The sequence below is a fragment of the Lepisosteus oculatus genome, chromosome 9 (genome assembly GCF_040954835.1).
Source record: "Lepisosteus oculatus isolate fLepOcu1 chromosome 9, fLepOcu1.hap2, whole genome shotgun sequence".
NCBI lineage: Eukaryota > Metazoa > Chordata > Actinopteri > Semionotiformes > Lepisosteidae > Lepisosteus > Lepisosteus oculatus.
Window position 1 is genome coordinate 10931887 of NC_090704.1, and position 25511 is coordinate 10957397.

The following is a 25511-nucleotide window of genomic DNA, read 5'->3' on the forward strand; positions in this document are numbered from 1 at the left end:
TAAAAGACAGAGCCTTTAACACAAAATGCAAATCAAATTTCTGAGAATGTCTATCTTTCCCCAGTTTAATACTCAATTCAGAACACAGAGATTACACTAACAGGCAATGAATTATTCCAATATAAAGAGGAATACTAAGAGGAAATATGCTTCGATTAATCAGAACTGCAAACATTTTTATAATATAGATCTTACATGCATGCTAAATCATATGCTTTAAGATGAATATATCACCCATTTGAGCAATATACAGTATTATTATTCTTTATCTTCCAATAAGAAATATTCCTTTTTCTCTACATTTTCAATTTTGAACTTCCATAAAACCACATAATTCTATATCCTTAACAAAAAATAAGATAGTGTTGTTACACAAACATTAATTGGAATTTAAAATATTTAATCTATAGCCTTGCTAATTAAGAAAATAAAATGTGCAGCTCCATTGCAGAGCTGTTCAGCATTTTGATCCCTCGAGGACTGAAGGTCAGTTTCCTTGGTGACCAAATGAAAGGTCACTGCACGTGTGCGAGTCTCTGGTCTAATGATAAGATGGCTACTCAACCATGTAAAAATCTGCAAAAAGTTTATTTAAAATGATGCCAAAGGTACTATCTAACAAGACAGTAAAAGCCCTTCATCCTTTCAAACTGAGTGTGAAAATAGTGTGAAAGGTTATACTAATAAAGGATACTTGATCATTTACTTCTAGGAATCATTTGATTACATTTGATTTAATAAAAATCAAATCGCATTTTTAGATTAGAGAGCCTGGAGGATAGTGGAGTAGTGACTAGTAGTGTTATAATCTTTTGATTAAAGATTTTGGGGTGAAATACAGGTGTGCAAACTGTTCATGTGACCTTAAGCAAAGTACTCAAGCAAACCCCCATCTGTATAAATTGGTAGCAATACTAATATGTTAAAAATAATTGGAAAATTAAGCTGCTTTGGAAAAAGGATAAGGAAAATAAGTTAACAATAACATGTTCCACAGCAGGGTGCGTGTCTGGTGAACTAAGTTTAATTGTAAGCAGGCTGAACGCGTAAACAACTGTGAACTTACAGCAGGATATCTACATCAGGAAAGGGAAAAACAAGAGAACAATCCAGGAATGTACAGGAGGCTAAGACCCTGCATACTTCAAGACGACTGGTCTTTTACATTTATTGCAATATTGCAAAAAGCCCTCATATACCACCCCAGACTCACTGGGCCTCATTAGACTTATACAGCCTGAACATTTACATTTTCCAAAAGGCACTTTTTTTGGTTTTATCCTCTGCAATCTTCTTTCTTTCATGCTTGTGAATTTTAATCTTTTACTGTTATATGTGCTTTTTATTTAATACAATTATTTAAATTGTTGGTTCTTAAGAGCACAATATAAATAGCTCTATTATGATATCACTTTGTACTGTGATTACAGGAAGAGTGTGTAAGAGCAAATGTTATAAAACAGTCTTTACTCCATGTAAGTATTTCATTACTAAAAAGAAACACAAGTTAAATCATGGAACCTGAACAGTTTATAGCGAAATCTACATCTTTCAACAAATTTAGCCGATAATGAGATCCTTTTGTTCGCAGAGAAAAAATTGGGACCAATTGTAACAAATACATTAATTGCAGGCCTTTCAGAATTTCCATATACTTGGGAAGACAGTAGCATATTATCTATGGTGAGAATTTGCTTAATGTAGAAAAACTGTTTTGAAACCAGGGTCTTTGTATTCATTATTCTGCTATAGCACATAAAAGCTACTGTAGACCAGAATGAGGAAATGCTGAGCTTCAGCGCTTACACTTATACTTTTCTCAACTAATTCATTAGTTGCCAAATACCAATTAGACTACAAGGGCAGCTGCTCCAGGCTCTGAGTCTGTACGTAATGAAAGGAAAATTTCCAGAGATTATTAGCAGGAAGGTTTGATTTTATTAAAATACAACCTAAAAGTGGCTTGCTTCCCTGCCTAAGTAGACGCTACAATATGTTCTACCCTTTAACTACAGTAAAAGCTTTTACTATAAATGTTTACCTTGTCATTAGCTATTTTAAAAGGAACGGCTTATTATTTTTTTCTAAAACCAGAAGACAAACGCTTTAGTTTGTTTAAACAAATTAGCAACTTTACTTAAAATTACGGTCAAAATGTGAATTTTACTTTTTTGATGTTTGAGATGAAATTACTCTCCTTAAAATTTACACATTTTGGAAATTCAGAATAGCAGTTACGCAGTTTTCCAATAGAATTAAGATCCAGGTAACTGTGTCTGTTTTTTTAACTCTGTAAGCTCTTTCCAACAGCAGATGGAAGATCTTATATTTTCGGTGAAGAGAGTGCGAGGCACTTCTTACATGGAAACTGTATTAAACCAATACTGAAGTATTTCAAACTCTTGAATTGACAATGATAGAAAAATAAAAAAGGCCTAGGGCTACCCAGAAAACCCATACTTTGCATAATTTTAGTAGTGGTCAACCAACCTAAAATAATACAAAGCTGGGGAACTTAAAACGCATTTTTTCACTATAAGACTAAGGTACTTTATTTTCACTTTCAACCTATTTTAAATAAATTACTATGTGCCAGAAAGAGTCCATAGGCTTATATAAAAACAATGTTTAATTTAAAAAATATAGTAAACTTATAATAAGTGTTCATTTTTAAAAAATTTTCCCCAGGTAAATTCTACAACCAAGCAGCACCACATTAATCTCTCAGCCTCAATCCTGTTGAATATTTTCACTTTCTAGTATATAATATCTACTGTATATTATATGTTTTTTAATCATTTAAGTATCTGAAATGTAAAATTTACTTTGGCATAAATAACGTCTAGAGACATGCTTCTAAAAGCTATAGGTAAGAGAATTTAATAACGCTGAGATGGTATCAGTCCCTGGAAACACAGGTCAGTTGCTGAATGACAGATTTAACTTCAATGCATTGCTCTTTCAATTTCCTGGATATCTCTCCATTTAATTAAGGTCATTATTAATGTAAAACTGCAGCGTCTGTTGGTTTTACTAATAAATTTAATAGCCTGCTGCTTTCTTTGAAACTGCAGAGGCAGTTGTTCTGTCTGATTTTGATTTATATGTCCAGAATGCACACAGCACAAAGGGAAAGAAAACTACAGGCTTTCAAGTGACTAAAGGCATGAAAAGCAATATTATTTTGCTAAGTGTGGCATCATACCGTATGTCTTAATGATCCCTAATTGGGCAAATTTGTAACTCTTCCTGACATTACCTTTTAAAAATGTTAATGCATAAATTACAAAACAAAACTGATTCTTGGCACTCAAAAGCCTCCAGGGTTTAATTTGCTTAATATGCTCTAGTTTGGATAAATGCTCTAACAGTTTTGTGCACCTTAAGTAATAAGGACAGGACATTCTGGACACCAGTCACCAAGCATTTTTCACAAACTACTGACCTCTAAACTAATACTTTCTACCAATAAGCACAGATCACTACATCTGGCAGTACAGTTACCCACGGCTATAATAATACTCTCAGTTCTCAGGTCATGCTCAGCTATGTACATTATTCGGAGGAATACTCTGACCTTTAAAAAGACACCACCTTGTCGTCATGCATGAACCTACCTTTCTTGAAACAGCTCTTATCTTATTAACAAGATCCTGTTATACCCTTTTTAAAAATCACTTACACTGAGCAAAAAGGCCCTGTACTTGCATCGCAATCTACTATGTTTCATAATTGGAAAACTATCATAAAATTAAAAAGACAACACACACTTACATCTGTTACATCTGGTGCTTTTTCCTTTCAATCAAACATACCGTGATGACAATAAAATACAAATTATACCTAATTTCTGTTAATGTAGAAAGCATATCTTCATATCAGTCAAATTCATATTCTACTTTTTAAAATCAGAATTGGTCAATCGTTTCCATAATTGCATATACGAAATTTCACTTCATATGAGCTCATTATGTTCAATATGTTCACTGCCTTAACCACTCATTATATAATTTATATTTACTACCTTTCAATGCTCAGAATCAAAATCAAATACTTGTAACAGTTGGTGAACGTTCAGACAGGCTAAGAGACAAGACCAATGTCTATAGCCATTTAAACATACATTTAAGTTAGACTTATATCACAATTGTTATATGTATATTTCAATCTACACAAGTAGTGTGGTAACACTCATTTCTGAAAGCCTGTGAATACAATTTACAACTGATCCACAAAAAGATTTGCTTTCACCCTGTATTGCATGGCACATTTTCAGGCTTTTGTTTCTTTTCTTTCCCTTGAGTCAGCTCAGCGAATGTCTCATGTGCTGTAGAGTGGAAATGATAAAATAGCTGTCTCTAAATTCATGAATAATTAATTTTGGAATTTGCATTAAACCCCTTAGTCATGTTAATCTGAACCCGGTAATGAAAAGCATTTCTATTTTGGTCTGGGTTTTCCAAACTATGTCTTGAGTACAAAATACTCAAGTAACATAAATACAGGTTAAACCCTTAATATAGGTTAAGGACATAAAGTTTCTGAATAAACCATCTTATGGACACTGACAATGTTGATATTCACTTGGTAATGTGGGCAGCATTCAAAAACATTAACTGTATTTTTGTTATAGCGAATATTTTGCAAGCAGTCCTCTTAAATTTATGATAGATGGCAAAGGGCATTTTCAGTTGGAAGTATTTTCAAATGCAATGCTGAAGTTCCTGACTAAGTCTCAATCATAATGACTGGTCAAGGACAGATCAGTACCCATTTATGAAACTAACCTCTTCTAATCTTAATCTTCAAATTTTAACCAAAATTTCAAAAATCATGTAAATGCTTTTACTGGATAGCAGTGAATATTTTATTGAATATGAACAACGAACGTGTAATAAATATATTGAAAAGCATCAGTGAGCGCCAGAGCAGACGAACTATCTAGTATGATACAGTAAATATGAAGTAAGATAGAACCATCATTACCCATTGTGCAAGAAGGCCTCAGTTCATTCCGGGAACGTTTGCCCCTTAAGGTGCAGAAACTGAGCAGGTTTCTTATCCCGTGAACCAAGCATTCAAACAGGACAGGATTCTACAATAGCCAACCTCTTGTGTGATAGTTTCAAATGAAACTGTCCTTGCAGCATTCTGAGGAGCCAAAAATAACACCAGACCTTGAAATATACTAGAGAACTGTTGTCGTATGACTAAACATATACAGTACTGTACATACTCTGCTATTCTTCACTCTAACATGTTGTAACTTTGAGTGCCAGGTAATCTTTCTTACTTGTCCAGTCCAGTAAATTGATCTGGCTATTATTTTTATTCGCACTGTCATAATTAACTGTTCCTCATTAAATAAAAACAATTATTGCTGCAAATATAAATAAAACCCAATTTGCTGAAATAACGCTATAGTAAGATGTGACTCACGGGATGTTTTAACATTCTTTCTCTCTTAAGTTTTACATTATTCTATGAAGATGCAGAACGCTCAAATGTTATCAAAAGTGCGTTTTGTTTTTTGTATGTGTGCACTGGTTTGCCTTTTCTTTCCGGCTTTTTGGCTGTTACATTGTAACATTACATTGTTTTACTGTAACTTGCCATAAACATCCTGGTCCGGCGTTACACCTATAGAGGGCAGAATTGTTTGCGTTGAGATAACGGTTCTTACTAAAATAACTTCCTTATACTTTCTCGGTACGTAAAGTTAAGGTGATGCTTTCATTAGGCAAAGTAAAAGACAAGCTCAGATCCCTCAATGTACATAGATTCAGACTAAAACGTTCATTATTTTCGTTTTGTATCCTTTTTTTTACCCTTCCTGTTCTGTTGCTAGAAAACATATGGATGTCACAATGCGAAGACCAATTAAATACAGTTGTGAAAGTTGCTTTGCTTTACTATGTTAGCTAGATGTTTAAAAAATTATTACCAAATGAAAGAGGATGTTACCAAGTGTTTTACAGCAAATCATACTTACACAAAGGCCAGCTGTATGGTCCTTTTTGTTGGAAAGAAAACTGTCATCATCACATTACTACAGTGACAATGTACGGCGAAAGAAAATGTAAACACTGTTCTTACCTGTGACATCTGCGGTCTCAGATTTATCTCCTTAAGATTAATGGACTGAGGTCTCAGGTTGTTCAGAAGCTGGCACAAAAGAACCCCGTCTCTTAAGGTCTGGGCTAAATCAAATACCTGGGCAGACTCCCATGTAACCCGATGGTTCGGTGGTAGCACCTTACAATTGATCAGCCACAGCGCGCATTGCCTCCAATGTTCCATCATTATTTTGTTCAAATAATGTTAATTTATAAAAATCTATAGCTACGTATTTAAATTACTGCTGTTCAAAGAAAAGATAACCGGGATTAAATTAATATATTTACAAACCGTATCTCCCTTGTAGACTACCAACGTGGAAGTGAAATACAGAAATAAAATGCAATTTCACTTCCCACTTTTGCATTGCGCACGCAAACGGGTAGACATCGATGTATAGAGCTTGCACAGACTTTCAAGCTACCGAGCTGTGCAGCTGACAGCTTGCTCTGCTCCCTCCCCTTGCTATCTTGCTGCTGCTGCGGTCTCACTCTCTCTCTTCCGTCTGCCACTCACACGTTCCATATAATACTGTAGACAGTGCCTGCTCAAAGCTCCGTCCCGAGTCTGTGTTTGCAAATACACCTCTATAGTCCGGTCGGTCATAGCCCGATGAACGGAACAGTGAGAAAGAAGCAATTGCTGACAAATGTGTCATCGTAAACGAAGCCTAAAAAATATAGGGTATTAGTCCCTATCAGTGGAGGTGACGGTAACAATGCAATTCAGTGTTGTTCAAAACTCTTGGCTAATCAACTTTACTAAGTAAAAAAAAAAACACTGTTATCAATAAGCTGTTTAAATTTGTAAATCACGTTGTTTGTTGCACGTTATTGTTTAAACCATCGTTTTTTTTATCCCCTAAAGGATATCAGAAACACGTTTGGGGACATCAGAGACATTAGACATATGCCCGTGGCGTCAAACCATGAATTATTTATCAAAAGGGGGATGGGAGCTCACAGATGTGTCAATGATAGGTCAGAGATGATGTTGTGGGCGATAATGGATTTTAATAGGAAGAATTGCAAAAAAAAAAAGTCTTACAAAGTCACTGTCTAAGCCTGAAGTATTCTTCCATTCAAGAAATATATCTGTGAAATCTGCTTTGCAACAATACACAATTACGTCCATAACCAAATATAACCAGCATTAAATAGTTAGCATGGGAAATATTGTATACAGTATATACAATATACAAATAGCATTGGTTTATGGCAAAGAGAAAGTGACTAGCCTTTTGTACTTTGGTAAATATGGCATACCAGAAAAGGACATTGAAGAGTAATGCTCTATCTGTTGTAAATAATTAAATAATTATCTAAGAATGTTTTGCAAAGAACGCTACAGCAAGTGAAATGGTTGATCATGGGCTCTTAAGAATACAAAATCTTAAGAAAAAGAAGTGTTTTCTGCCTTAACTGCATTTGCAGCTCCATTGTTTTACAGTGAATTTCCTCTCATGTTATAATTTCTTTGATGTATTTGACGAATTTAGTTTTTACTGGTGAAAGAGACTGTGTGCTTTTATCCTCTTGGAATACTGTACTGTATGTAGTACTGTATGTATGTATTCAGTTCCAGAAGCAATGCTTTAATGGCTGCAAATTTCCAATTTCAGGGAACGTGTTTATGCCCTAAGGAATTTTACTGGCTTCTTTAAAAAGGAAATGAAGATAAAGCACACATGTTACTTTGTAAACAATATTCTAAGCACACAAAAAGACGTCTATGTTATATGATTATCTTGTTAAAGATTAGGTGGGTAGCTGCGTCAGCATGCGTAGGCTGCAAAGGAACAAGTAATAGGTTTATTCCATGCTGGAAAAAAGAAGAAACAAAACACATTTCAGCCGTGAAGCCTTCTTCAGGTGTGAAGGCTTCACGGCCGAAACATTGTGTTTTCTTTCTTCTTTTTTTCAGCATGGAATAAATCTATCACTAGTTAAAGATTATATAACTATATAACCAAAGCTATAGTTTTATAGTTTAATTGCTTATTTAAAATATCATATGAGATGTCTAAAATATCAACAATTCCCAGTCAACCAGTCTGTGGATGGTGGGGAAGAGTGAGAATGAGTTCCATTACCCACGCTGGCACAGACAACTCCCAGACCTCAGTCCTACTGAAAACTGGAAGAGCTGGTGGGAGATGGAGTTCAATACCACACAGTCTGGTGTCATAACTTCAGCTGAAGGAATTCCTGCCTAATGAGCGAAATGCAGCTTGTGCTGCAGATATTTTTAAACCTTGTGGAATACCTACCAAGCACTTCCTGAAAACCCCAGAGGCCCAACATGTTACTCGTTGTGTGTTCCTGTTATGTTGCTTGTTGAGTGTATATTTTACTGTGGTGAGTTTAGGGAGAAATAATCTAGAGAATCAAGATGATGCAATTCATTTACTAACATTCTTATTAGAGAGGGTGCCTAAAGCAAAACCACATTTTAACAAGTATGTAAAGTAGACCAACTAGAATAAAAGGAACAGCGTCCATTTTACAAACCTGTGAGAAATATGGTTCAACTATCATTGTTGAGCAATGTTGCATTAAAGTATTATAACATACACTCTTATGACCATTAAAGAGTAGCTGTATAAATGGGAGTCCAAGTGTAGAATATTTTGTAGTTTCAAGATAAACACAACATCCTGTACTGACAACTTCTCAGGAACCTTTCATTCATTTGACTGGAATCTTGGTATGTATTAACGTCGTATCATATTTTATCAATGTAATTATGCAAAGTTGTTCTATGAACAAATATGGCCAACAAGAGCCAATCAAATCAGCTATTCAAATTGTGCATACGTAGATTGTTTTGCTCTGTTTCTGTGCTGGAGTTTATATTCTCTTATTTCAGTATGTTATAAGGAGTTTGGAATTTTGTGTGTAGGAAAATGGATAGATTTGATGATTCATCAAAACATACATGAGTCTGGTTTTATATTTATAATCACTCATTCTGAAAAATGCAATAAACTTTGTCATTAAATTATTTTACTTCACTTATGTTCCTTTTTCTTTTAGTTACTGCTTCTATAGTAAACACCCATAAACTGCTAATCTCTGTTAAATATTTACTAGTAGCATGAAAAGTAAGAATTGTGCCAAGTGTCACTAGCAGAATTCATATTTTAAATCATTTTAGTGATTCCCTCTTATGTGAAAAACAGTAATAAAGTACATTGTGGTAATGTGATTTATTAGAGAAAGTTTGTATGGAGAAAGTTCCTGGGTACAGTACCAGTTCCAGAAAAACAAACATTACCCTGAGATTAACCTCGGATTTATGGAAACTGTTCATTCATTGTAAAGGAGCTGTGGGGCAAGACAAAAACAGCTGCCAAGTTTCACAATTCAGAGAAATAAAGAATGCACACATTTATTATCCTAATCTTAAATCTATCAGGTCTAACTTCCTCTATACCTTTAAGTATAAAATACATACATTGTTATGCATAACAATATTTACTTCTATTCCTACATTTTGTACCACTATGATAACAATGTTAACAATTGCTAGAGTTTCATAATGTTAGTGGGTCAGAAGACTTGATTGAGCAATAAACCATTCAAGAACGAGCAGAATGAAGACACTTTGCTGTAATAGTCATGTCAGCTATATTGGAGTTTGTTAAAGCTCAGGTATTACAGTATAGGACTGTATTACTGAGCAGTAAGGAAAATAATCATTTTGCCTAATTATATTTATTTATAAATAGGGAAATGTACAATCGAAATATCTCAAATTAGTGCACACTACAAAGCTTAAATACATTAATCAATACCTAAATACTAGTTCCTGCAGTCTAACATGTTAATGGACAGCTGTAAGTAATTAAAATAGGTAGTTGCATCAGCATGCATAGGCTGCAAAGGAACAGGTAATTCCACGGGTTTATTCCATGCTGAAAAGAAAAGAAAGGAAACACAATGTTTTGGCTGTGGAGCCTTCTTCAGGTGTGAGGTTTATTGCTCAATCAAGTATTCTGACCCATTAATATTATGAAACTCACACCTGGAGAAGACTCCACGGCCGAAACATTGTGTTTCCTTTCTTTTCTTTTCAGCATGGAATAAACCCTGTTCCTTTGTAAGTGATTATATGTGTTCATTAGTACATTTAAGGTTATGGAACTCAAATGAGACCCTATACCTGTCACACATGTGAGTGTGTTACATTTTCCTAATACAGATCATCTCAATGTCATCATAAATAAAAACTGACTTTCAATTTGAATATACAAACCAATGTGCAAACTAAATAAATATGAATGGGTGAGAAAAAACAACATTATAATGTTTTGAAATTGATTACAAAGCTTTCAAGGGATGTTCCTTTAAAGATCCACACATAACATCTACAATGATGATGACATTTCAGAAAATAGCAGGGATCCAAACTAAAGGCAGCTGCACGCCTAGTGTACGTAATCCTACTGGAAGTCAACAGTAGATCAAGGGGAACTTGGCTTATGTCCAGGTTCAACTGCTCATCACTCTGCTATTTTAGCAATCTTTAAGAGCAGAATGAGGAAGGGTGGTTAGTGAGATACTGTATAAGCACTGTATAAGCAGGTTTTGTTGATTAATTTATTTTTTTATGTCAGGATTGGGAAATACTGTGTCAAAAGTTACAAACATTTTTTTTGTATTTTAAAAATGTCAATTTGATGATACTTTATAAGAATGGTACAGTATGTCTTTTTAATGTAGAATTGGAAAGACCTAAATACATATTTTTGTTCACAGGACCGATAAAATAGTCTAGACTCGGCAATGATCATAAGTTTAGATTTAACCTTGTGTCTTATTAATTTAAAATCATAGTCAGAATCATAGTCTGCCTTAAAGGTATTCTAAATTAGGGTTAGTATTGGGAGAATGTAATCTGACCTAGATTGCATTAAAATTGACATGTAATTTTTACTCTCCTGTGATGTCATATATTTTTAATCATTTATTTAACCACATAACTCCATTAAGATTAAATTGGTATTTGCACATTGGCACGTCAGTGTCTATACAATAGATGGGCAGATGGGTACATTGTATATGAAAAATAATTTTAAAAAACTAATAATACAAGTATCTAAAAATGATAAAATACATAATTTGATACTAGAATGTAATAGGATCATAAAATAGAAAATAATAAGCTATCTTTTACACATTAAATATATACAAGTTTTAAGCAGGTTTATATACACTGTAAGTGAGAGTGTAAAGTATTCCTGCATATTGTGTAAGATGGAAAATTCTTATTCAGTATAGAAGGGAATTGGGGCAAACTAGTGGTTCACAGTCATTTTGGTAAGCCAGCAAATTGTCATGAGGAAGATGAAGGAAACCTGATAAGGCAGGCCAGCACAGGAAGGAAGTGGAGAGCTCAGTGTGTTCGAGGTCAGTGTCTATCTCCACTTCCCCCTGCTGCTATTTTAAAGTCCTGGCACAAGATGGCATGATCCCACTGGGATGACAGATGATCAAAGCTTTAAACCTGAGCTCTTTTCCAAATGTTTATGCAAGTGACATTGCAAGCATTTTGTGGAGCTAGTAGCCTTTAGTACAGTATATTTCACAAGTAATTTATGGTGATTCCTATACAGCTGATACCACTATATCCTGTAATTACAGTTGATACCTGTGCAACTGTTCTGTTTTATGCTAGAGAGCCGAAGCATAGCTTTAACCTTTCTAAAAGTGGCAGAACACACTGTTCTTTTGTCACATGTTAGTTCACTTTGTGAATGTTTTTTAAAGCATTCCCTGAAATTTGAAAAACATATTTAAAGTTATTTTCTTACCACCCTTACACATCAGAAATCAGAACATGCAGATAACAGACACAACATGAAATAAAGCATCTATTTTTTTCAAGATCACACCATTAATACATTAAACTTTAAAAAAGTTAATGTTCAGCTTGTGAATTTAATAAGTTTGCCTTCCCCAATTTCCAGAAGCAAAAACACATCAAACTAATTTAGTTTTCTGATTAGATATGACTGATTTTGAGGTCAGAAAAATTCAGTTTTATTGATGTAGTTTACAATTGCATGGAGACGAAGATTTTTCTCAAACCTGTCTAAATAATTCTTCCTCTAGATCATTTGGATTTATTTGCTATAAAGCATAATCTACACCCAACCAAGGAACAATTGCAAGTGATCTATAAAGAGTATATTGTAACGTGAGCAATAAACACACAGAAGAGTGGGGATGGAAGTTCTCTTTTATTAAATAAAATGGCATAGTTTCGCCATCCTTAAAAGGACTTTTATTAAATAAAAAGTGGGAACCTGAGGTCACTGACTTGAATGGGGAAACATGGAACGACCACATATGTACACTTACATACCATGTACTCCAATTCATTAACTTCCACCCAAGTCCCAGGAATTAATGTTCCTGATAGTTCCCAACTATCCCAGACAAGATCCCATCTATCCCAGCATGCTCTCCTGGGGCTGACATCGCCAGCACCACTGTTTGTCTGCTTGGTGCCCCATCACTGCCTGATGAGGGCGCTACACTGTGTATCTCCTACATTAAATATATTCTAGATCATTTTTTTCCATCTTTCTAAGAATCAGGGCAGTTATTCGAGCTTAAACCAGTATATTGTTGATACGACAAATTAAAAGAAAATGTGTATATTTATATACATATATACACAGTGAATAGATAAAAACTAAAGGAGACCATTCAGCCCATCTTAATTCACTTGGTTTTTCAGTAACCTTCATCCAGTCATTTCTTGAAAGAAACCAAGGTATATCAATGGCATGGCTGGGCAGCTTGTTCCATACTGCATACTGCATAAAGAAGGCCCTCTTGTTCTAAGATTTAGACGCCATTGTCTGTAGCTTCCACAAATGCCCTCAGATTCATGAATAAGAGTTGATTTGCAATATATCCATTGGGTTGAATCTATGAAAGCCTTTGAGGACTTTGAGGACTAGAATTATTTATTTTATTATTAGTTTTAGCCTTATTAGCTATATTCCTATTTCTTTTTTGGAATTTAAAAGTTCCTTTTTGACTTGAGTTTGCTGTTCATTATATTCCTTTTTATGAACTGGACCTTGTTTTTTAATGCTTTATAAAGTACTTTCTTTTACTTATTCTTTATTATTTAACTACATGGCTACATCTTTTCTGACTTTGATTTACCTACTTGTGAGGTACATCTATTCTGTACTTCAAGCTGAATATCTACAAGGAGCTTCAGTCCAATTTCTACTAATTTCATATCTATGATGTCCCAGTCTACTTCTTTTAAGCTGTGTCCCATTTTCTCATAGCCAGCTTTCCTGAAGTTGTAAACCATTGTTTTGATTCTTTATAGTTTTTAGAGTACAGTAAAGTTCAAGTCTAAAGTCTTTAGTTCAAGACTAAATTGTGATCACAGTCTCCTTATGGTTCTCTCACCTGTTTTACTCACTGTATTTTGTTTGAAAAGAAAATAGATGTTTTGAAAAAATAGGTAAGATAGCAGTCGTTTCCCTTATCTACTGTACCAATTCATTTTCAGCTGCTGGCATTCTTACTGTATGTTCCTCAGCCTGAATGCAGATTTTGAAGAATAAGTTGTCTGTTTCTTGTGATTTTTTTCTAATATGTACCGCATGAAAGTGTTAGCGACAAAGTATTTGTTCCTTTAATATTTTGGTTTTCCCCCTTGATTTTTTTATTGTATTCCCTATGTACATTATCTCCCATGCTGGGGTTCTTTAGATTTTACCCCTTCCTTTCTGATTTAAAAGGAATTCAGTCTTTACCTGCCTGTGTCAGAAGCTGTATCTCTAGATAATGTCTGGCTCCAATGAACAGCATACTGTTGATGATGCTTGTCTCGGTTCCAACACTTTTGTTCTAGGTTTTTGGTGTCACTGACACTGATTGCAGATGCTGTGATTGGTATGTGCCCTTCAGTGTTTGTGATCAGGGTTTCTAGGAGTTCCTACCTTGAGCCTCCAAACCTGGATTGTCTGCCTTAATCTGATGTTAGTAGGGATTGTCTAGATAGACTGCTGTATTTTTCTTCATTTGACAGTCTGGGATCATCGCCTCTCTCTCTTGTATTTCTGCTAGCACATGATTTGAGGTGCATAGCTCCCTGAATGTGATGTTTCCTAGCTCCTTCATCTCACGAAGCTCTTTCAACTCCTGTAGCTCAAACTCCAGTGCAATCACTCTTTCATGAATGAGCTGGATTTTACAATGGTTTTTGTAAATGCAGCTAAACTGCTAGAAGTTTTCCAGGTTCCTCCAGTGTTGTTCAGGTCACATATTGTGGGCTTGAGGGTTATTTTATCAGCACTTCCCTGTTGACTGTTGATTGAATTGTGTGTTGTCTGAATGCCTATGTAAATCTCTATCCCAGCTATATTTATAAGCTATATTTATAAAGATGGCTTAAGGGGCAGGTAAATCCAGAAAACCTATTTACACACACTGTGCCACTGGTGCACTTTATACCTAATTTGTTTGCAAATGCTGGCAGTAATATGATGATCACTATGGTTATACATAGACAAATGACTAACAATGACTTAACTGAAAATAATAAAAATAGAAAAGGAAACAAAGGAAGCCTGACTAGAGCAGAAAACCTTACCAGTGGCAAGAACTAGCTAATTCTTCCATTATATATTCAGACTTCTGAATTTCTGTATTTGAGCTATTATAGAATTTCACATTCATATTAAGATGGCCTCTTTTAATGTTCTTTAGAAAATTGCTTATTCTGATTACTTTTATTTGTGCAGTGTTGTGTAAAGCTGTCTGCTTTTCTATGACACTTCATTATTATAGTACTCTACCCAATGAGCCATACATCCTTCCTTTTCCATGTGGTGAGAATATACATTGAAAAGGTCATTGGGTGGTATGTTTATCAGTTTCATTTATTTGGATGCTGGAAATACTGACTCTGCTGCTGAAGGTGGTGTAAGATGACCTGTCGTTTTTGGAACAACTTCCGGTCATCTAACAAGCACTGCACATCTTTTCTTTTTCAATACAGAAATCCATAATTATTCCAATAACCTTTTACATTTATAATAAATTATGGATTTTATACATGGAATGACATTTTTGTTCTTCAATTTAAGGCTGTATATAACATTTCCCCTTACATTAAAATAGCAAACAATATTGTGCTAGCATGTTCTTTTTTATTTTTATCAAATGAAAATACATTTCTTCATCCAGCAAGCACCTTATCTGAGATTAAACATTTGTTCATTAGTATAAAGCTACCATAAAGTGCAGGCGGAATAAAGTTACCTTGCGTTTTATTTTTCTTCAGTTCTGTTTTAAAAATCAATAGACCACAAGAGAGTATCCTAATGAGAAAAATAGCCAGGTTTCTTGATGATAGAGTTTCGTGGAAATGGAACAAATCTCTTGGGATTTACTATTTCTGTTGTGCTCTACGTCTCTGCCAGTGGTGTGCGAAGAAAGAAAAAAAGGACCAAACTATCAGCAAAGGATATGGAGTGTAATTTTTAAATAAGAAAGGTTACCAACAGGAGAAGACTATTCAAAAGAAACAGAAAATGACAAAATATGTGGAAGCCATTAAAATCTAGTCTTTGTAATGAATAAGATATGCTCATTTCAGAACCCTATAAAGAAGAGTATTCAAACTTGCTAGGATGTGGCCTTTAAACTCAAATGTATAGTCATTTGTTTAGTCATATATGACAAATAAGACCAGGAAATGCAAGGTAATTTTTATCTATTAGAATTTTATCAACGGGATATACAATAAACACAAGGCAACATTTACAACACAGATAGCAACTTTAATTGAATTAAAATTTAGATTTTATCCTTTAAGCACAAATTAAAATCTTGATGAGCTTTTTTTTATTAATTAAACTCAAATGTATTAAGCATAAAACAATAGCATTGTTTTGTTTTTAATGCTTCTCAGTATAGATATACATTGCATATTCTGTGTTTACTCAGTAACTGCAATACCGCTTATTTTAACCATTGCTTTAAACCTTTGCAGCATTGATTACTGATTAGGAAATATACACCAAGGACTGGATGTTAAAACTTGTGGAGAGCTAAGCGCCAAAAATGTTTTTCGAAAGCAGGTTAGACAAACAAGAGAAATCTGAATACTTTTGGATGATGTAAAAACAGTTTTCGTAAAACCTGTCTAACGACAACTGGATACAACAATAACGCATATAACCACCCACATATAATTGTTTTAATTATGTGTAAATTAATTTAGTGGCTGGTCACCAGGGTTCACATCTGATCTCTTGATATAGCACCTAAAAGAAGAAAAAGGAGAAAACAGGAAACTAAACTAAAATATTACTAGGAGTACTAGAAGGAACCTATCTGCATATAATGCGCTTATGGCTCTTGCAACTCGCGACATAAATTGATACATTATTTATTCCTCATTTCTTATACTTGTGCAGCCCTTTGCCATTCTGCAAATATGGTCTTTGTTTTAACTATTTGCACCCTATGATTATCAACAGTTTGTGTGGCATTGGTAAACTAACTTTCATTATAAGCAGCATATGTGTACGTGCTGAATATACAGTAACAAGATTTTCTATATGTACTGCCAACTTAAGAAGAGTATTGTGGATTTATAACTGATCAGTTGTGGGTTCAAGTCTCCCACCAGACACCGATGTTGTACCTTGAAAGAAGTATATCACCCCCAATTGCACCACTACATTCCCCGTCCAGGGGGAGTCATGGGCGATCTGATCTCTTCATGCGTAAAAAAAAAGTATAAATACTCGTCCCTTGATCCGCTGAGTTGACTGTTACGGAATTACCTAAGTATTTTTCCTACTACTCTACGCAAGGAGAAGTGAGCGTACATTTGTTGTTGTTGTTACTTATTAATGACATAGAAAAATCCTGCTAGCTCAAAACACTTTAAGTTAATTGTATTGTCCTTCTCTCTTTCGGATATTGGAAATTTAAAGAAATTATCCAATATTAACAACATATAGACATTGCCACAAACCAAATACCCATACGGGACGACAATTCCACATGACTTTCCTACTGTTTTGTAAGATGACGAATTATCAGGAAAGAGAACTTGCAGAAACAAGAAGTCGCTTGGTGATTTGTTGAAGAATTGTAGATCTCTCCAGTAATTGGCTGGTTAGCGCACGCCCGCTGACGTATAAAGGTTGTTTCATAACCGAAACATTATGAACTGCTCAATGAAAGAAATAAACGTACATGGGAATGAAAGGTAAAATAAAATGTATTGCATATTAGTGTCTACGTTTAATATTATTGACACTTTATTCCGCGAAAATTTTAAATTAAAGCTGTATCTAGAAGCACTTTATATTGTTGCTCTATCGTACTTAATACTTAGTATCTAGGCGTTAGCTACGATAGCTCGCTTGCAGAACAGCTACGTTTGCAATCTTCAAAATGTCAAGTTTCTGTTTTTTTATTTCTGTTTCCTTCTCTTTTCCGGAAATTCCGATTGTTTTATAAAACTGTTTTACTGTGAATTAAAATTAAAGAACAGAATGTTACTTGCATACGAGCTCGAGAACAGAGCATATTTTAATGGAAGGCATGGTGTTTGGTACTGTAATCTGTAGATGGCTCTGACTTTGGAAGACCGGATTCTCGGAGCAATTATTGGAGCGGCAGTTGCAGATGCAGCAGGTAACATTTTAACTTGTTTTTTTCTGCTGTTCTTAAAAATGTACATGATTGTCATGCTGGCACAAACGCGGCACCGTAGTGTTTTTCACAGCTTCAGCGACTCGCAGTACTTATCAGGTTTGAGCATCTGGTGGATGTAAAGTTGTTTTGCTTTTTATGAAATGGGTTGTGGGGGTTAACGCCTAATGTAGTTCAAAGTAGATTTGCCTTTTTCCAAGAAGAGCAGCTTTCTGTGTGACTAATGTTAGCTCTTGATTAAAGCAGAGAAGGCTATTTGCACATTAAAGTGCTTTAATATGCAGTGTTAAATGTAGAAACCCTCTCAAGAAAATGAGGGTGTAACATGCAATAGTAAAAGTGCTTAACGAGAAAGAAAAAAGAAGGACTTATCTCATATATTGTGCTTACAGCCCAACCCCTCCACTGGATTTATGACCTGAAAATGCTTCATACCATCTTATCAAATGAACCTTGCCCAGAATTCAGACCACAATCGGCCAATCCCTTTTATAGAAGAGAAACTGGTCAGCAGAGTTGCTATGGAGACCAAGCATTTGTGTTGCTGGAGTCTTTAACAGAATGTGGAGGTAACCATGCATACATTCACTGTAGGATATGTAACTGTGTGTAACTGGAATGTTTTCTGCTTCTCCAGATTATGGCAACATGTTAATTGAATAACATTAAAATAAACTGGATTATATCAGGTGGGTAGCTGCGTCAGCATGTGTAGGCTGCAAAGAAACAAGTAATAGGTTTATTCCATGCTAGAAAAACGAAGAAAGAGAACACAACGTTTCGGCCGTGAAGCCTTCTTCAGGTGTGAGACCTGAAGAAGGCTCCACGGCCGAAATGTTGTGTTCTCTTTCTTCTTTTTTTCAGCATGGAATAAACCTATTACTTGTTCAACTGAATTACATACTGTATACTGCAGTCCTATTTCAAATTAGTGGTAAGTTATGGTGAACGAGATTTAAAAATCAAATAAATTGAACAGAATGACAAGGAGAGCATTTTATAGCTTTTTATATATTAACAGATGAGTCACTTTTGTCCCAATGCACTTGATTATTTTTTTAAAAATGCAATAGTTTGTGATCTGTATTCTTTTAACAGGGCTTAATGTGGATGACCTTAAACAACGCACATACAAGTTCTTTGGACCAGGCTCAGAGTATGATACTCCTGTTAATGATCCTTACCGTCCCAAAGGAGGTTGGCAATTTCAGTAGCCTTTAATTCATGGGTTAAATATTATTTATCATGATTATCATACAACATTTCTATTAAGAATATACAGTGCTCATTGACATGTGAATCTCAACCAGTATAAGTGCAGAGGGTGAGTTGTCTAGTCCAGACATTAATATTTTCAGCCTGTGCTAGGTTGTTAACTTTCAGTGACTGCAGTTCCACAAGCAGTGTTACAGAATTGGCTGAGCACCAATGGGATCTTCTGTGCTTAGGTTGGCAGAGTATCCTTACCTTGCTGTGAAGCAGTGACGGATGTGATATGTGGGGTGTGTCTGCATGCTTGGGGTTTGGTCAATGACAGGTAGACTCAACTCAGTGGGATGCTCCTACGGGCACTGGGAGATAAACAGGGTGAATGGTAGATGGCACTAACAGTGCCTAGTTTAGGAGAAACGTAAACAGGCCACATGAGTACAAGTGTCATACTGGGAAAGATGAGTTGATTTACCATTACTGATTTCCATCCATCCATTTTCTAACCACATTTTCCAATTCAGGGGCATGTTTGTGGCAGGCTTGTTCCAGCAAGCAACGTGGGCAAGACAGGATACACCCTGGAGAGGACGCCAGTCCTTCACAGGACACAGACACAAACACACACACTCGGACCAATTTTCACAAAAGCCAGTTAACCTACCAGTATGTCTTTGGACTGTGGGAGGAAACCAGGGCACCCAGAGGAAACCCACACAAACACAGGGAGATCGTACAAACTCCAGACAGATAGCTCCTAAGGTCTGGAATTGAACCCAGGGCCCCAGCACTGTAAGGCGGAAATGCTAACCACTGCACCACCAAGGCCACACTATTGCTGATTACATAAAAAGAAAATGAGTGGAAATTCTTTATTCTTAGCAAACTGCAGTGACTTCAAAGTTGCTTACAAATATTCTGGTAAAAATATGTTAACTGAAATGGGAACTGCTGATCTGAATTGTTCAGTGTTGCAGAACGTAATGTGTAATAGTAGTTCAGGTAGGTAGCCGCGTCAGCATGCGTAGGCTGTGGAGCCTTCTTTGGGTGTAAGCTGGGTAATGGGTTATGGGTAATAGACAAATGGACAACATTTACAGTAAATGACAAGTAGAAAACTCGGTGAATGTTTGTTTTTATGCAGCTTATCATTTAGCACTATTGAGTCTTTCATTTAGTTAACCTTCAGCACTGTTCACATTGACTTTGCCTTGTAATGTTTGCAGTACCTGTGACAGGCATTATGGTTTTCCAGGTCCTAGACCCCAGCTTCCTATTGAAGGACCTTGGAGACATGCTAGCCTCAAGAGTTTCTTAAAGAACTTTGAAGCAGGAAAAACAGATACAGGTAAAGAAAATGGAGATAAAATCTAAAGATTAATTCATTAGTTTTGGTTAGAAATTTTTTTATTGCTGTGAAATACAATCAGTCGTGTTGTCTGATGTTCTGGAAAGTTCATTTTTAATTGTCTCATGGTATCACATGCAATTTATGAATCTAAACAAATCATTCTGCAGTGCATTCATGTTTGATTTATAATTTCTAAGGGATCAGTACTGATAGAAGCATCCTGTTTGGCAATAGTGTAGCTCTGTCTGTTGTAAGATTACAATAAGTAAAGATATTTAGGGTTAGAATTAGGATTAGGGTGATGTTTCATGTTAGAAGTTAGATAAAATTGGATTACGAGTTAGGGATCGCTGTGGTTTCAATTATGGTTGATAAAGTATTAGGGTAAGAGCATATGGTAGCAAATATGTACTGTACAGTTGCTATAACTAAGCACAAATTTGAATGACTTTAACAGTTAACATTCAACTGTGGTTCGAGGTAAAGGGTAATAATGTGAGGGTTAATGCTGGCCTAAGCCTAGACCTAGAGGAATAAGATTTATTTTGGGCTTAGAGTAAGGGTTGATATAGCGTTAGATTTAAAAGTTACAATTTAGCGTTAAGATTGGGATAGTGTTCAGATTTGGGTTACTCTTTTTCCTGGTACAGGCATGGGATAGAGTTAATCTAAAAATGAATTTAGGGTTCTAGATTATTTTAGTTTTTATCTTAACATCTTTGATGCCAACAGAAAATGGAGATATACTGTATATCAAAAAATCCTAATGACCAGATAAGATTGAAAGCTTTTCAGTATTTGTTTCCCAAAACCTGCATCAATATAAAATTAAATTAAATCAAAGCAAATTATCCTGAAAATCTAAATTACGTCATGTTTCTGACTGTAATTATCTTCGCACAATGCTTAATAAAATGTTTTGGTACTGCGATAGCTACAAATCACATTATGACATAGGTCCACTAGTTATCAAAGTAAAATGTTTTTTTAAAAAGTAATTATATCAATGTCTTTCATACAGCTATACTTTTATAAGAGATTCTATGAAGATGCATAGTTGCACAACATTTACCATATGTTGGAGGCAACTATCACACAAATGATGTGAAATAAATGACACATACGACTCAACCCAGTCACCAGATGCATCTGATAAAAACACACCACAGCATCACTTTCTTAATGACTTGCTCTTTATCTTTGCTAAGAGTATGAATCGAACCTAGCTGCACAACCCAATGCGCAATCAACATTTTTTTTTAAAGACTGCGATTTTAAAGCAGAATTTTTCAAATATGAAGTGAATATGAAGAAAATGCTGAAAAGGAGAGTGAGACTGACTGCACCTTGGTTGTAGGGATATGGGACAAAGATTGGATGAAATTTAGACTAGGTTTTTCAGCTGGCAATTAGGTAAGGTTTAAAGTAAGTGGGGTTGATGGGGTTAGGAGTTTCTAGTTTCATTAGGGATGGTATTAATGGTAGTTTAACACCATGATATTCACTCCTGCTCCTGAGGGGCTGCAGTTCACCAGATTTTATAGGTAACCTATCCTCAGCGAGTAAAGACTTGGAAACAGTGGTAGACCAATTAAATTAAATTGAATGTAAAAAATGAACCATGTGGGTTTAAAGTTTGATAAATGGAAGAACATTCAGACAACACAAAAACTCCCAATTTGGCAAGTGGTAAATGCACTTTGATTCTTTGGGGATCTGCCAAATTTTCTGCCAAATATTTGCAGATGCAATATTACTTTCATTTTATGAAAAAGAACAGTTTCCTGTCCCGTGAGATTAGTACCTCAGATAAGTTATTAAAAGCCTTTTTTTACGCAGTTTTAGAGCAGGAGCTGCAGATTACACAAAGACGAGCAATAAAAAATATAATTTTCTGTTTCCCTTCAAGGTTGCGAAGTGGACAATCAAATAGATGGGATCGCTAAACTGGCCCCAATTGTTGCTTTATATGCTGGAAAACCAGAGTTGCTGGAGAAGGTTAAGGTGGCAATTTGTGTCACCCAGAACAGTGACACTTGTGTGGCAGTGACACTAGCAGCAGCCAGGCTAGTATTTTTACAGAGGTTTCTAGTATTTTTTAACAGTCTGAAATGTGGTCTGTCTTTTCTACCTATTCTATAATTGCCCCTTTGTAGTCCACAAAATGGCAATATATGTAATTACTATTTTTAAAAAGTAACCTTGTGATTTTTATCGCACTTTTATAGTGTTAGTGTAATCAAAAAATTGTCATAAGTGTTTTTTCTCTTGAAAACAATGTAATGGTGTAGTCTTCTTAAACTATCCAGTAGTAATGTACAAGTTGACTTGTCATACATGACTGATTTGAGTCAGAACATTTAGCTTTGTAGAGATAATTTCCATGGTCACTAGTCACAGGCAAGCACATCAGCACATCTAATGCAAATCGTTTTTCATGCAGGTAGATTCTGAAGAAAGCATAGTTTCTTTTGAGCATGCTGTTCAAAGTTCATTTGAAAAAGCGCATTTGAACCATGTAATTTATAATCATATTGCGGTAAGATGAATTACAGTAGCCAATTCTATGCAGATTCCTGGAGTATTACATCCTGCATGGCCCAGATCAGAGAGCCCTGGATGTTGTACTGGACCAGCTAAAGAACCAGAACAGTATGAACCCACAGAATCTGGATGGACCCGTGTATGGTTGGTGGAGTAATTTTTTTTGCTCTAAGTTAGTTTCGCAAGTCCTAGTACCTTTTTTACTTAAAGGTTTTTTCCAGCCTTTCATCTGACTGTTCTGAAAGCTTTCAGGCGTATTTAATATTTTTTGTACTGCAAAGGGACAATCGTTGCTACAGCTATGCTGAATTACACATCACCATGTGATTATAAAAGGCAGTTAAGAATAATTTAGATTTTTAAAGGATTTTAAATCTTGTTGATTGTGAAGTACAGTACTAAAGCCTATTCCCAATACACATGGAACTGGGTTTATAAAATAAAAAATAGATTACAGTGAGGAAGCAGTGTTAAATTGAAAAGGAGGAGAGATACAATACATTACAGAAATTATTGGACATCCTTTTTCAGGCATATACAGTACCTGTCAATACACAACCCATATTACTTTGGTAATTTCAGGAAGAATGTTAATACCCTTTACATGAGTAGATTTTTTTAGTCAGAAGTACACAGCATTATAATGATCAGCTATACAATGAATTGGGGTGATTTTTTTTTATGTGAAAGTGAGAAAAAATATTTAAATTTTATTTTGAAGTTATTTTTTAGCATTGGTGGGATAGTGGTCATCTTAGAAGTCTTCCAAATGGTTAGCCCAGGTTTGATTCTTGGCCAATACTCTGTAAAAAGGTTTCTTCCTAAACCGTGAAACACTTAAAACTTAGAAAGCAATTAATTACATTGGAAGTGCTAGTTCTTTAATATATTATAATTTATATTATTATGCATCTTAAGTTGTTAATTTTGTGATGTTTGATACTTGTTTTAGGGACCATTCAGAAAGTAAAGGAGAACTTATCTAAAACTCCGAAAGCATTGATGCCTGCAGTGTTCACAAACACATGAGGTAAGCTTAATTGCCTGTTAAAAATTCCCAACGGCCAAATTCTGACCGTTTCCATGACACAATATGAAAGGTTTCAGCTGATTATTTAATTCTCTTCTAGGAGCGCACCTTTTGTCTTTGATCCTTCAAATAAACTTTATTTCCCTCTAGACCAACTGCCTGCTTTCAAGCAGAAACACATGTTGGAAAAGGGCAACTCGTTTTAGGCCTGGGAAAGACGGTGACAGTCTTCATAAAACATTTGTCAAAAAGCGCATTACAGTCTGCTGTTGAAATACAATAAAAAAAGCATATTACAATAGTTCTGAATCCATTTCGGTGTGCATGTGCATCATTGTAGGTAAACAATATTCTTTATGTAGCACTTAAATTTTCTGCATGACCTCCCATCATGTGACTCATTCTAGGATTGCCTGGTGCATTCCAAGCGGCTCTGCATGGCGTCCTGACTGAAACAGTGTTTGAACAGGCTATCCGTAACACCATGAGCTGTGGGGGTTGCACCAGTAGCAGGAGCTCTTTTATTGGGGCCTGCTTGGGAGCTCAGGTACGGAAATTAGAACCCGTTTGTTTTCAGCCTCTATTTCCCATGCAGTCAAATTGTTTAATGTCAAATGACCCCATGAAAGAGAGAGAAGTGTCAGACTTGGTTAAAAACTACAGCGAATACAATGTTGGCCGTGTTTTTTTTTAAAGATTTTTTTGTTCTCTTTAAGGTTGGGTTATCTGGAATTCCGGATTCATGGAAGATCAGAACACTCAGATACCCGATCTTGCTTGAATTGGCAAAGAAAGTCGCACAACTCCATGAAGCTTAATTTCCTTTTTTGTGCATTCACCACTCATTGGTGTTCCTTTTTATGAATGTTTAATGCAACTTGCAGGCTTTGAGGGAACAGTTAATGAAAGTTCCTACTGAAAGTATATCAGGTGGGAACTTGATGCATGTGTTCTGGTCCGGTAAAGTTGCACTGTGTTCCAAGTATTCTGTTTTTTCCTACTTTTCACCTCTTTTTTTTTTCATGCTAACGACGGTATGGAAACATTTTGTTCTACACCAACACAAAAGAGTCCCTAAGTGAATATTGCTGTTCTTGTGTTTTTAGTGCCAAAAGTGCTACTCAGTAAAAAAAAATACCTGGAAATTTGGAAGTTAAGCATTTACCTCTGCAAAACTATAAATTTACTCTCAAAGCAGGAGCGATGAAGATGCTGTATGAATCCTAAATAACTTCTGGCTAAGCATAGGAAACTTTGACATGCTTTAAAATTGATACGCGTTTAGTATGTAAAGAATATAATTATATAGAAATGCTCTTATTCTATATTTTATTCTATGCCCTACTGGGTTCATAATGAACAGTACAATATGCACTGTAAATTATGTAGCCACAGGCTCAATTAAACACCAGTGCTTCCTATTCTTTCTGAATCACGAACAGGCATAAATTTAATGAATGGTATTTTAAAACTGCTGCTGGATGTAAACAATAATAAACTGAAAACTACAAAAAGAAGAATAAAGCCAGAAAAACAAATTCAGTGT

General features: G+C 35.3%; 2 protein-coding genes across 4 annotated transcripts in view; one reads left to right on the forward strand and one right to left on the reverse strand.

The window, feature by feature from the left end:
• Positions 1–6563, reverse strand: part of LOC102685871 (guanine nucleotide exchange factor VAV3) — a 78187-nt gene extending 71624 nt beyond the window's left edge. For both annotated transcript variants that reach the window (XM_069194127.1, XM_069194126.1), the window contains exon 1: positions 6097–6563. In XM_069194127.1, the coding sequence (XP_069050228.1) occupies positions 6097–6303 (207 nt within the window). In that variant the 5' untranslated portion in view covers positions 6304–6563. The remainder of the gene's footprint in view (positions 1–6096) is intronic.
• Positions 1–25503, forward strand: part of selenoj (selenoprotein J) — a 277040-nt gene extending 251537 nt beyond the window's left edge. The window contains exons 1-10 of one of the 2 annotated variants that reach the window (XM_006634962.3): positions 17277–17382; positions 17747–17813; positions 18224–18400; positions 18930–19028; positions 20296–20388; positions 22301–22457; positions 22964–23079; positions 23888–23965; positions 24373–24512; positions 24682–25503. In XM_006634962.3, the coding sequence (XP_006635025.2) occupies positions 17747–17813; positions 18224–18400; positions 18930–19028; positions 20296–20388; positions 22301–22457; positions 22964–23079; positions 23888–23965; positions 24373–24512; positions 24682–24783 (1029 nt within the window). In that variant the 5' untranslated portion in view covers positions 17277–17382 and the 3' untranslated portion in view covers positions 24784–25503. Of the gene's footprint in view, positions 1–17276; positions 17383–17744; positions 17814–18223; positions 18401–18929; positions 19029–20295; positions 20389–22300; positions 22458–22963; positions 23080–23887; positions 23966–24372; positions 24513–24681 lie in introns of those variants that run through there. The other variant, XM_069194128.1, reaches the window with a different exon arrangement.
• Positions 25504–25511: the final 8 nt, after the last annotated feature.